The sequence below is a fragment of the Schistocerca americana genome, chromosome 8 (assembly GCF_021461395.2).
Source record: "Schistocerca americana isolate TAMUIC-IGC-003095 chromosome 8, iqSchAmer2.1, whole genome shotgun sequence".
In the NCBI taxonomy this organism is placed as follows: domain Eukaryota; kingdom Metazoa; phylum Arthropoda; class Insecta; order Orthoptera; family Acrididae; genus Schistocerca; species Schistocerca americana.
In genome coordinates, this window is record NC_060126.1 from 34326161 (window position 1) to 34340256 (window position 14096).

Below are 14096 nucleotides of genomic sequence, written 5' to 3' on the forward strand. Positions count from 1 at the left end.
AGGACTGTGGAAGAGAAGTCGAGTGGTCGACTTCGGCTTAGTGGGAGAATTTTAGTAAAGTGTATTTCACCTATAAAGGACATCCCATATAGGACCCTGCTCGAGCGTTTGGGATGGTTACCACGTAAGATTAAAGGAAACTATCGAAGCAATTCACAGGCGGGCTGCTAGATTTGTTACTGATAGCTTCGAACAAATGTAAGTGTTAATGGAAATGTATGAATATCAAGAGCTCAGATGGAAACCCAGTTCTAAGCAAAGAAGGGAAAGCAGAAAGGTGGAGAGAGTATACAGAGGGCCTATACAAGGGCGATGTACTTGAGGACAATATTATGGAAATGGAAGAGGATGTAGATGAAGATGAAATGGGAGATACGATACTGCGTGAAGAGTTTGACAGAACACTGAAAGACCTGAGTAGAAACAAGGCCTGGGGAGTAGACAACATTCCATTAGAACTACTGACGGCCTTGGGAGACCCAGTCCTGTCAAAACTCTACCATTTGGTGAGCAAGATGTACGAGATAGGCGAAATTCCCTCAGACTTCAAGAAGAATATAATAATTCCGATCCCAAAGAAAACAGGTGCTGACAGATGTGAAAATTACCGAACAATCAGTTTAATAAGTCACGGATGCAAAATACTAACGTGTATTCTCTACAGACGAATGGAAAAACTTGTAGAAGCTGACCTCGGGAAGATCAGTTTGGATTCCATAGAAATATTGGAACACGTGAGGCAATACTGACCCTACGACTTATCTTAGAAGCTAGATTAAGGAAAGGCAAACCTAAGTTTCTAGCATTTGTAGACATAGAGAAAGCTTTTGACAATGTTGACTGGAATACTCTCTTTCAAATTCTGAAGGTGGCAGGGGTAAAAACAGGGAGCGAAAGGCTATTTACAATTTGTACAGAAACCAGATGGCAGTTATAAGAGTCGAGGGGCACGAAAGGGAAGCAGTGGTTGGGAAGGGAGTGAGACAGGGTTGTAGCCTATCCCCAATGTTATTCAATCTGTATATTGAGCAAGCAGTGAAGGAAACAAGAGAAAATCTGAGTAGGTATTAAAATTCATGGAGAAGATATAAAAACTTTGAGGTTCGCCGATGACATTGTAATTCTGTCAGAGACAGCAAAGGACTTGGAAGAGCAGTTGAACGGAATGGACAGTGTCATGAAAGGAGGGTATAAGATGAACATCAACAAAAACAAAACGAGGATAATGGAATGTATCGAATTAAGTCGGGTGATGCTGAAGGAATTAGAGTAGGAAATGAGACACTTAAAATAGTAAAGGAGTTTTGCTACTTGGGAAGCAAAATAACTAATGGTCGAAGTAGAGATGATATAAAATGTAGACTGGCAATGGCAAGGAAAGCGTTTCTGAAGAAGAGAAATTTGTTAACATCGAGTATTGATTTAAGTGTCAGGAAGTCGTTTCTGAAAGTATTTGTATGGAGTGTAACCATGTATGGAAGTGAAACATGGATGACAACTAGTTTGGACAAGAAGAGAATAGGAGCCTTGGAAATGAGGTGCTACAGAAGAATGCTGAAGATTAGATGGGTAGATCATATAACTAATGAGGAGGAATAGGATTGGGGAGAAGAGAAGTTTGTGGCACAACTTAACTAGAAGAAGGGATTGGTTGGTAGGACATGTTCTGAGGCATCAAGGGATCACGAATTTAGTATTGGAGGGCAGTGTGGAGGGTAAAAATCGTAGAGGGAGAGATGAATACACTAAACAGATTCAGACAGATGTAGGTTGCAGTAGGTACTGCGAAATGAAGAAGCTTGCACAGGATAGAGTAGCATGGACAGCTGCATCAAACCAGTCTCAGGACTGAAGACCACAACAACAACAACAATGGAAATGCTTCAGGAACTCAAATGGGATTAGATTAGATTTAATTCCATTCCAATTGATCTGTAGTGAGGAGGTCCTCCAGGATGCACAACATGTCAGAAAAACAATAATACATGACAAATATTTACAACTCAAACAAATAAGCTAATGTACCATTCCACAGGTGCCAAGTGGAATGATCGTCATTTTTTTAATGAACACTATATGAAAGACTCATTTTACAAACACTAATGCACTGAATTTAAAATAAAAAAATCTTTTTTATCTACAAGGTAATAAACATATAATTGAACTACTATAATACTTATTTACAATGAACACAATACTGCACTGAAATGGTGCAGAAGTTAGATTGTACTTACATAAACACACACACACACACACACCCGGTCACACACACACACACACACACTTATTTACAATGAAGATATTACTGCACTGAAATTGTGCATAAGTTATATATACAGGGTGGTCCATTGATCGTGACCGGTCCAAATGTCTCACGAAATAAGCGTCAAACGAAAAAACTACAAAGAACGAAACTTGTCTAGCTTGAAGGGGGAAACCAGATGGCGCTATGGTTGGCCCGCTAGATTGCGCTGCCATAGGTCAAATGGATAGCAAATGCGCTTTTTTTAAATAGGAGCCCACATTTTTTATTACATATTCGTGTATGTTTTATTTGGAATGTTTTGTCTGGACCACTTTTTTCGCTTTGTGATAGATGGCGCTGTAATAGTCACAAACATATGGCTCACAATTTTAGACGAACAGTTGGTAACAGGTAGGCTTTTTAAATTAAAATACAGAACGTGGGTACGTTTGAACAATTCATTTCGGTTGTTCCAATGTGATACATGTACCTTTGTGAACTTTTCATTTCTGAGAACGCATGCTGTTACAGCGTGATTACCTGTAAATACCACATTAATGCAACAAATGCTCAAAATGATGTCCGTCAACGTCAATGCATTTGGCAATACGTGTAACGACATTCCTCTCAACAGCGAGTTGTTCGCCTTCCGTAATGTTCACACATGCATTGACAATGCGCTGACGCATGCTGTCGGGCGTTTTCGGTGGATCACGATAGGGAATATCCTTCAATTTTCCCCACAGAAAGAAATCCGCGGACGTCAGATAAGGTGAACGTGCGGGCCATGGTATGGTTCTTCGACGACCAATCCACCTGTCATGAAATATGCTATTCAATACCGCTTCTACAGCACGGGAGCTATGTGCCGGACATCCATCATGTTGGAAGTACATCGCCATTCTGTCATGCAGTGAAACATCTTGTAGTAACATCGGTAGAACATGACGTAGGAAATCAGCATACATTGCACCATTCAAATTGCCATCGAAAAAATGGGGGCCAATTATCCTTCCTCCCATAATGCCGCACCATTAACCCGCCAAGGTCGCTGATGTTCCACTTGTCGCAGACATCGTGGACTTTCCGTTGCCCAATAGTGCATACTGCTCCCGTTTACGTTACCGCTGTTGTAAATGACGCTTCGTCGCTCAATAGAACGCATGCAAAAAATCTGTCCGTCCCGTAATTTCCCATGTGCTCAGTGGCAGAACTGTACACGTTCAAAGCCGTCGCTATGCAATTCCTGGTGCATAGAAATATAGTACAGGTGCAATCGATGTTGATGTAGCATTCTCAACACCGACGTATTTGAGATTCCCGATTCTCGAGGAGTTTGTCTGCTACTGATGTGCGAATTAGCCGCGACAGCAGCTAAAACACCTACTTGGGCATCATCATTTGTTGCAGGTCGTGATTGACGTTTCACATGTGGCTGAACACTTCCTGTTTCCTTAAATAACGTAACTATCCGGCGAACGGTCCGGAAACTTGGATGATGTCCAGGATACCAAGCAGCATACGTGGGACACGGCCGTTGGGCATTTTGATCACAACAGCCATACATCAACACGATATAGACCTTTTCCGCAATTGGTAAACGGTCCATTGTAACATGGGTAATGTATCACGGAGCAAATACCGTCCGCACTGGCGGAATGTTACGTGATACCACGTACTTATACGTTTGCGGCTATTACAGCGTCATCTATCACAAAGCGAAAAGAGTGGTCCAACAAAAACATTCATATTTCTTTACGTACTACACGAATATGTAATAACAAAGGGGTTCCTATTTATAAAAAACGCAATTGATATCCGTTTGATCTATGGCATCTAACGGGCCAATCATAGCGCCATCTGTTTTCCCCCTTGAAGGTAAACGAATTTCGTTCTTTGTAGTTTTTTCGTTTGATTCTTATTTCGTGAGATATTTGGCCTGGTCACTATCAATATATATATATATATATATATATATATATATATATATATATATATATATATATCAGTTGGTTCTACTGAGAAATTCATCAATGGAGTAGAGAGATTCGGCCACTAATAGATCCTTTAGGCTTCTGTTAAACTGAATTTCATTGGTTGTTAAGCTTTTTATGGCTGCTGGAAAGTTATTGAAAATGTGTGTTCCTGAATAATGCACACCTTTTTGTACAAGTGACTTTAAATCCTTGTGAATATTATTCTTATTTCTAGTATTGATTCCATGAACTGAGGTGTTGGTTTGAAAAAGTGATATATTTTTAAAAGATAAATTTCATTAAGGAACAAGTATATTCGGAAGTAGTAGTTAGTATCCTAGGCTTCTGCAAGATTTTCTTGAGTACACACCACATACAACTCTTACTGCACGTTTTTGTGCCCGGAAAACTTTAGCTTGGCTTGATGAATTACCCCAAAAATAATCCCATATGACACTATTGAATGAGAGTAAGCATAGTATGCTAGCTTTTTCATTTTTGTATCCCCTATGTCCGACACAATTCGCTTTGCAAATGGAGATTTGTTAAGACGCTTCAGCAGTTCTGTGGTGTGCTCCTCCCAGATGAATTTATTACCAACCTGTAGCCCCAAGAATTTAACACTGTCCACTTCTTCTATCTGCTTGTCATTGTATGTTAGGCATATACTCGTGGGACACCCCTTACAAGTTCTGAACTGCATGAGTGTATTTTTTCAAAGTTTAGTGATAAAGAATTGGCTAGGAACCAGTGATTAATGTCCACAAATATTTTAGTAACCGATCTTTCAAAGACTACACTTGATTTGCTATTTATTGCAATGTTTGTATCATTGGCAAACAAAACGAATTGCCTGGAGGAGCACAACTGATTTAATGAGCAGGCATCTGAAGCTAATTTCAGACTGATTGTACTTCCTCCGACATACATTGTGCGGAACGACCACGAAGATAAGATATGAGAAATTAGGGCTCATACGGAGGCACATAGATAGTCGTTTTTCTCTCGTGCTATTTGTGAGTGGAACAGGAATGAAATGATTAGTAGTGGTACGGAGACCCTCTGCCAAGAGCCGTACAGTGGATTGTGGAGTATTAATGTAGATGTACATGTAAAGAGTGTACGTTCGTAAGTCTAAATAGAAACTATGAAACATTATCTTGAAACAAAAGAATTAGATACAAACGAATGAACACTAAACAGTTGGTTAAGACACGGTATGTAATGTTGCTGACATCATTGGGAAAGCAATTTTACTTAGAAATGCAGTAATGTGCAAAACATGCATACTTTTAAAAGACGTAAGATGCATAGTGGAATCATAGCTACAGGATCTGTAGCTAGTGGATATTTTTTTACACTCTGTGACGTAAAAGAGAACAAGCGAGAAGAGTTTACTTACAGAATACACAGCTATTTTGTCTGATTCAGCTCTCTGTTTGGGGCAACATGTAAAGCGTGAGATTAAAAAATAAGACAGAAACCAAACTTTAATTTTAGTACAAAGGAGAAAACTTTGTATATGCTCAACACTTACCTCTTATTGTACATATACAGCAGGCCACAGTAGGAGTATATTGATACTGTACACTTGCCGGTGACGTCGTGGGCACGTGACGTGATAAAGAAAGTATATAATTGGAGCAGGAACAAATGAATAATTGTATCGATGGTGCATGCAAACCACAAACTGGGAACTCCACTGACATAGCGATTTTGAAAAAGGAGACTGAGTATATTAGCTTTGCAACAACAGCATCTTGCTTTGCCATGTGCACACACACACACACACACACACACACACACACACACACACACACACACACACACACACACACACACACATATATATATATATATATATATATATATATATATATATATATATAATTCTCTGTCCTTCTTGTATCACTTGATATAGATGTTCCGTCCTTCTTTTATCACTTGCTATACATGCTGAGGGACTGTAGCACGTGAACAGTCATCCAGCTTTGCCATTTCTGGTAGACACGTCCTAGAGTCCATCTATAGCAAGTGATAAAAGAAGGACTGTGAAGCCTGTGTAGGCGGCGAGGTTTGGGGGTCTACATCCCAGTCAGAGTGGTGTGGAGTGCTCAGGCCTGCCAAGTCTGTAAAGTAGGATAAGCGGTGATCTGTCGCAGATCTGACGATAGAGTACAAAGTTGCTGCAGTCACAAGTGGTTTGGAGTGTACAGTTCAACGCACATCACTGAACATTGAAATCTGTAGCAAACGACCACTGCGACTTCCGATGTTGACCCAACGACATTGTCAGTCACAATTGCAGAGGGGAAAGGATAATTGAGATAGGAGCGGAGAGCAATGTAAACGTGCTACTGGTCAGATGAATTACGTTTTGGGCTGCTCGAAACGCGCACCGTGCCACAGACACAGGACATTGAAGGCTGTATTGTGATGCAGGGGACATTCACCAGCGCTTTCTGGGGTAAGGATCTACGGCACGCTGACGCCGTATGACTGCGTGAACATTAATGATGACCAGCTACATCTTTTTGCATGATTTGCAGCAGCGATGTCATCTTTCAGCAGGACGACACTCTGTGTCACAATGCAAGACTAGTGGTACATTATTTTGAGCAGCATCATAGCGAAATTTGCCTAATCTGAATCCGATATAGCAACGTGTGGGATGCCACTGGAAGTCAGTTTCACGTCCCCAAACCACCAATCCGTAATTTGTGAGAATTTTGTAACCTGTGCGTAACAGTGCTGTGCTTATAAAATTTGGATCAGCCGATCAGTAGGAAAAATATGCCATGGCAGAAGCATGTGGCGGCTGAACGCATTCCATCTGCACTTTGAGAGTAGCGTTGCACAAATGGTGACAACACGTGTAAACACAGCAACGACACTGTGACAAAAGGGCGACAATAGGAAACCACAAAACGTTATTCCACGTGCCTCCAAGACATAAATAAACACTGAAATAACACAACAACGTTATATTTAGAGGATTAACTGCACAAAGGCTATGATAATCAGCATAATATGAGTAATACTTACAAGCGGTGCTATTACGTGTGGCAAAGAACTGCAATGAAGATGAAATACGGCTTTACGCATTACGCAGCAGAACTAAACGGCAAAGTAGCCTCGAACGGAAGAGACAATGGACTAGGACGGAACGCAGTCCTCGACGTGGGAAGCAATTACGCACTGTCTTTACCTTTCTATAACCCTATTTGTGAATCCAGAGATGAGTGGACCCTCAGGAGCATATCATTACAGGGGGAAGTACTGTGGAAGGCCAAGACAGCATCGTACTTACTTTTACCAGGAACAAATATGTAAGATGATGAAATCATTTTCGAAAATAAAGCAACGAGTGTCAATAGAATAAATGTGGATTTTTTAAAGGCAACTATTGGCTGTAATTGGTAGAGAGTTTACATGTACATACGAGTGTTATGAACATTTTACCAGAACCAATATTTCCTAGCGAATTTATTGTGGGCTTGCAGTGTCCATGACAGAGAAATGAAACAGATCATAATTGCAAGGTTCTAGATTGACAATATTACGCTATGCTGACTAAATATTTTGGCACAGCTAGTAAATAGCATAGTTAAGGCATCACAGAATTCACAATGCCTGGTTTCAGCTTATTGCCGATCTGTTACAAAACGGAAGAAACGGAACTGTAACAATAATAGATTCAACTGGCTGAAGATTAAGATTAGAAAGAATCTAAGAATTTATAAAGAAGTAACCCCTGCATGCCATAACATACCAAAAAGGAGTATCCCGAAACTGGTATGACCTCTTAGGCTGAGAATGTAAATAAAATATGACGCTGCATGAAAGGTCATTATGCGAAACAGTAGTTATTTCGTTAAAATTGTCAATGCTCGATAGCGCATTCAGAGGACTGTCCAGCTAGCACTACCTCGTGGCCTCTCTATGGAGTGTTTTATTTGGCTTTCTATGCAGCCAGTGGCCACTGTAGTTAGACCCATTTTGTCAGTTTTTTTTTACATTACTTGCTAAAAAGGTTTCTATTAGGTTTTACTCTGATTTTACACATTTCTTTCTCTTTTTCTTTTGTTTTTAGCTTTGTAATATACTTCACAATTTACTGTTGGATACACACTTTAGCTGTGTGGAAAAATTTTAATTAATGACGATACATATTTGCTTTAAACAACTGGGACACTGACGCAGGAAATTTGTTTTACTATCTCCGTAGCGACTTCTGCCAGCTACAGCTCGTGTCTGTATATCTACAGGACGCTTTCAGGCCATCTCCAGTACTTGCTCATGTAACTGCGTGTACAAACTGCGTCATGTTTATATCCATATCAGAATATTCCTAATGGTATGTTATGGCTTGAGGCATATCAACTTTTCTATATATTCGTAGAGAGTCTATGTGATCGCCGTAAGCTTATTGACACCAGTGCTTACTAATTTAAGTTATATATTACAGCACTGAAGATGGTCACTAAGTGACCAAAAATCGATTTTGCGATAATAAACAAAAATGTACGACCAATGCTGTCTCTCCTTTCAAGTATACCCATTATCTGGTCGTAGTGCACAGGACACTATGGAGTCGCCAATCAATAATATTCGTATATTATTCTGCTGCCAATTAATCCTATTATTGTGGCATTAGCGTTTTCTGCATTTAGTAACCACCCTGATGATGGCTGTAGGCCGTTACTGCTCGTTGTGTGTTGTATAGTAATGTGCAATAAGGATGGACATTCATGAACAAAATACCTGATCATGTCCACACGGTAGCCTTCATGAGCGCGAATATCATGAGCAAAATAAGACATTACAATCAACACGCCTTCTACTGACCACCACATGTGTTAACAGAACACAGTCTTATATCAGTTCATATGACGTCACGACATCGTTAGGACTACAGGTTTGTTTATAAATAAATCTTCTGCTACCAGTCACGATTTTTCTTTATTTACTTTTCGCACGACGCATTTCGGGAAATGATTCCCATTTTCAAGTGCGCTTTTTGTGTGCATTAAGCCATTTCTATTGATGTTGTCAATGTGTGAGAGACTACTTCATTTCGTTGACTTTTAAGTTTTCTAATGGTCTATTTGTGGAGAGTCTCACACACACTAAACGTCACACACAATTTGTTGTACACTTTACACTTCGAAAATATCTTATATAAACAAAACAGTTACAAAGATGGCTTAATACACATAAAAATCACACTTGAAAATGGGAATCATTTCCCGAAACGCGTCGTGCGAAAAGTAAATAAAGAACAATCGTGACAGGTAGCACAAGATTTATTTATAAACAAACGTATTGTTTTTACAGTCGCAGGCTTTCAAAAAACATTTATAATGGATCAGATCAGATCTTTAGGACTGCCTTTAGTACCATAGCGCAAGACTACTGTTGAGAGTTGCAGGCCATGGACGTCAAGCAATGTATCTAAATGTCATAGAAGACAAGAAAACAGTGGAAAACAGCATCTATCTTAGATCCATACGGCTTTCCATTTCATTGGAACACCCCAGGAAGGACAGTTTTATGATCGTAGGCCTGATGACCCACAAACTAGATTATCTTAGATGATATTACAAGGTCATCAGGTACTGACAAGGAATAAAACAAACAATGTCATGCTGAACACACAAATCAAAGCTGTTAGGTAGCAGATAATAACCAATCTCAGAGAGAAATTATGCGGATTGTATTAAGTTTATGTATGTAATGCCACATAGTAGGCTAAACTCAATATCGAGCTGGATGATTGGAAAAAATAGCTTTAAATACCAGAGAAACGTACATTTACATAAAATTGAAACAAAAAATTGAATGATCACCCTGGCCCTAAACCACTATTTCAGGGATAGGATGGTTAAAGACACTCATGCTTGAGCAATAAATTACTACTTTTAATTATCTCCTAAACTGAAAGCTCTTAAACAAAGTTTAAGATATCTGATCATGCTAAACAACAAATCTCCAGTCTAGTCGTGATGTGGTACAAATTTCAAACTGTCACTACAAATACATTACATTATAGTCCAGGTTAAGCATGTCACAACGGTTTTCAATGAAGTCAGTGAATATTTGTACATTCTATGGCGAATGATTTAATTATCTCTATTCAGTGAATTAAATTGATATCAGTTACATTTTTGCTTATGCAAAGTACATTTTATCGAAACTACTAACCACAACAGAATGATATTTTTACGTTAGCTTCTGGTTGCTGCCGCCTACGATCAGATGGAACGTTTTGATAATATTTTACAAGAGTCGTTAGAGAAAAAATGAAAGCTAAAAATTATAAATGAAAAACGTTCGCAGAATCATAAAGTAAAACTACATTATCATAAACTTATTTGTTTAGAAGGTGTCATTGGTATTTTTCTGACTAAATCATCTTCTTTAGTATTTGTATGTACCATAAGGGAAGAACGCTAAAGCAACCAATAATATGTAAAACCAGATTTTTGGTAATGCTGCAACGATTTGGACTGATCCGTCGTGATTAATGAGGTATATATGTGTATATTATTCGGAAAAACTCCAGAAAAAATGCTAAGAAAGTTTATGAGCTGACAGTATTGAGTTTCTTAGATGTGATTTTTCGTCAGGTCCACAAATTGACGTCAGTGGCAAGAACGAGACTCATCAAATTGCCTGGTGTGGTGTCCTTTCACAGTTCACCTGGGTGTAACATGTGCCTGTACCCGGTTTGCAGCTCAGACACACCATTAGTGGTGTAACACCACACATGCATAGCAGAATCTCCACGCACTGTATGTGACGTGTGTGTATGCTTGAACAATAGATTTAGTGCAAATAGCTCCCCTCCTTGTAACAGCCAAAACGCTTGAGACGCAGAAGTGCACATATGATTCTCCTGACAGAATACAGACTTCCGGTACTTCTGTCACCAAGAAAATCTGCTGTCTTGAAGCATAGAGGATGTTGCCCTGGAACTGATGATGAGGGAACCAGTTGCTAATTAAAGTGTGGTTTCCAGAAAATGTACAATACCAATGAGAGCATGTGGTAAGGTAAATGTCTGACAATGTCACTAATCGTGATTACCATAACAACATCAGTGGTGATAGACAAATATCTCTACATGAGTCAGTGTAGTTGCTCCATACTAAAGTGTCCTGTGCTACATCTAAGGGTTTCACTCGGACTTGTAGGACTTTTTTTAATATGTGGGTGTGACTTTGATCTCACTAGGTGCTGTATGTGTTGTATAACTGAACCTGCACCATTGCCAGTCTGCATCAGATTGTGGGTCCATATAAACCAGTACACACACCAGATGCAGGCGAAGGTGTACTGCCCGCACCAGTATCATTACTAATGAGGCACGGTGTTGGTCAAAAGCGCTTCCAGGCTTTTGGCCTCTGTACAGTCATTGAGGAAGCACACTTCCTGTCACATCATTTGATAGGAATTTACACAGTTCTCAGAACACTGTGATCGATTTTTCAGTATATGAAGCGTCTGTGTTTTAGTTCAAACACTGAAATTAGTACCTGCATGTGCACTATTTATGTAATAGAAAAGAAGTAATTACTTGATCAGTTCATAATTGTTGAATTTACCAGCTGCAATATGTCACTTAGCAGAGCAAAAGAACGAATTTGGTGGCAGTGGTCTTTAGATGATAAAGCATTTGCTCAGGTTACTCCTGAGGACATGCAAAACACAATTTTCAGCATAAAAATAGGTATATTTATTAGGCTCATGGCAGTGAAGCTGTGACATGCCAATGACACGCTGCCTTTCACAGTGCATACATCAGTGGTGCGAAGTGCACAGTGTGTTCAGGAAGCCAAGGTTTACTTGGTGCAGTATTTTGTATGGTATTCTAGACAAGTGCATGAAACATTAATTTACTCCCATAGCCAACAAGTTTTACTCTTGTCTTCAGAAACACAGCAGCCACGCGAATTTAGGTGGGAAATTTGTGTGTTTGTGTGTGTGTCACTGCTATGTCTGAAATATGTTGGATAACTGCTTTATAGGTAAATAGTTGCTTTCTATGATTGATAAGACTGTATCAAGAAATTTTCTGAATAACTAAGTAAAATTTTTTTCTGCCATGGCAGGAAATTTTCTTTACATACCTCGAGATCTGATTATTTAAGAAAGGACTGATGCACTTAAAACAGTAGTGTTGTATGCATAAAGTGTCTGTATCAATGGAGTTTAACGTCTGCATGCTCCACTGTCAGAAATGTGCGTGACTGAGTATGGTACGGTTGTTCACCTGTACTGTAACATACAGAGATTTCCCCACTGTTAAGTATCATAGAAGGGAGAATTTGTAGATTCACTGGGCAGATGTGTTTCTAGAAGTGCTAACAGTTCTGTATTTATGACACTTTTCTTCATCAGGGGTGTGTGCTTTGACAGAAGCTGAGCATTTATGGATTTTGCACAGGAGGCTCCCTGAACGAGAGAAGGACAGGAGACTGATCCAGTTAGCTAAGAAGGGGGCAGTGCAGGAGATGCGGGTGCTGCTCGAAGCTGGTGCAGATGTGCGGGCATTTGACGAGAACAGGAACACCGCCTTGCATTGGGCGGCAGCGAGTGGAAGTGTGGAGGCAGTGAGGCGTCTGCTGCAGGCCAGGGCGTCTGTGAACGCCAGGAACAACAGGCGCGAGACGCCTCTGTACTACGCCGTATGGAACGGCAGTGCGGCTGTGGTGCGGCTACTGGCTTGGTCCTCTGCCGACCCCAACGCCAGGGCTGACGATGCGAGTACGCCGCTGCACTGGGCGGCGTACTGGGGCCATGCGGAGGCGGCGGCAGCGCTTCTGGAGGCGGGCGCCGACAGAGGGGCCAGAGACGCCGACGGGGACACACCGCTGGACAAGGCCAGGCAGAGCAAGAAGCAGAAGTTGGTAGACATGCTGACGTGACGCAAGCGGTCCGACAAACATCGCGGCAGTAAGGCAAAAGGAGCTCAATTGCCTCACTTTTCGTTACTTTTTAAATTAAAAATACAAAAAAAAAAAAAAACAAATGAACTCTCACCTATTCTTTCCATCTGTACAATGTAGTACATGTAATTACTCCAGTATCAGCACAAGGGCGACAATGATCTATATCTACTAAATAATGTAAGATGAGCAACACTCCTACTGCAAAAACTCAACTAAAATACTCCATTTGTAGTAAACACCGGTTTCCTATAAATTTTTGATTGCTGAAAATTATTTGATAGGAGCATGTTTGGTGCATTTGAAACCACTGCAATATTCAAGATACACAGAGTACTATCACACTGCTACAGCAGATTTTCCCTCTTTCCACATCTTCTTTCTGTCCATCTTCAGTGCATTTCTCTCATGTTCACGTCATGTTGGAAGGGACTCTGCAGGGGCTGTGACGCAACTCGCCGTGCAACGCCACACGAGTGGGACTTCTGACAGCGCTCTCGCTGCCCGACCCAGCATTCTGCTGAGCTATAGACCGCAGGAGCTGTAAAACTTAGTTATTTGTATAGGTAACCGAATCAGAAAACTGTACATGACGTACAATATGTAAATGCTGCTCTGAAGAAACATAAAGCAATGGTGCTCGTATCGTTTTTTTAAAAAAATGGCTATATAGATCTAATGAACTTCGCAGTTTGCCAAAGGCAGTGTTGAAATAATAATAAAAGTCTGAATTTTCAAAACAGGGTATTGCTGCAGACTCATGGGTACTAGCTGCAACCTGTCTTCCAAAACATTAATAGAAGAACACTGCAAAGTAATGCTGCTCAAAACTTAGGAAATACAGCTACAAAATTAGGAGCTAGTGGAGCAGTCTAAAAATAAATATATACCACAGTTCCATTTTTTTTTGCAATATGGCAGTTT

The 14096-nt window shown here is 40.2% G+C and overlaps 1 protein-coding gene across 1 annotated transcript in view; it reads left to right on the forward strand.

The window, feature by feature from the left end:
- Positions 1-13250, forward strand: part of LOC124545170 (ankyrin repeat, PH and SEC7 domain containing protein secG-like) — a 73552-nt gene extending 60302 nt beyond the window's left edge. The window contains exon 6 of the mRNA XM_047124006.1: positions 12671-13250. Within this exon, the coding sequence (XP_046979962.1) occupies positions 12671-13151 (481 nt within the window). The 3' untranslated portion in view covers positions 13152-13250. The remainder of the gene's footprint in view (positions 1-12670) is intronic.
- The last annotated feature ends 846 nt before the right edge of the window (positions 13251-14096 follow it).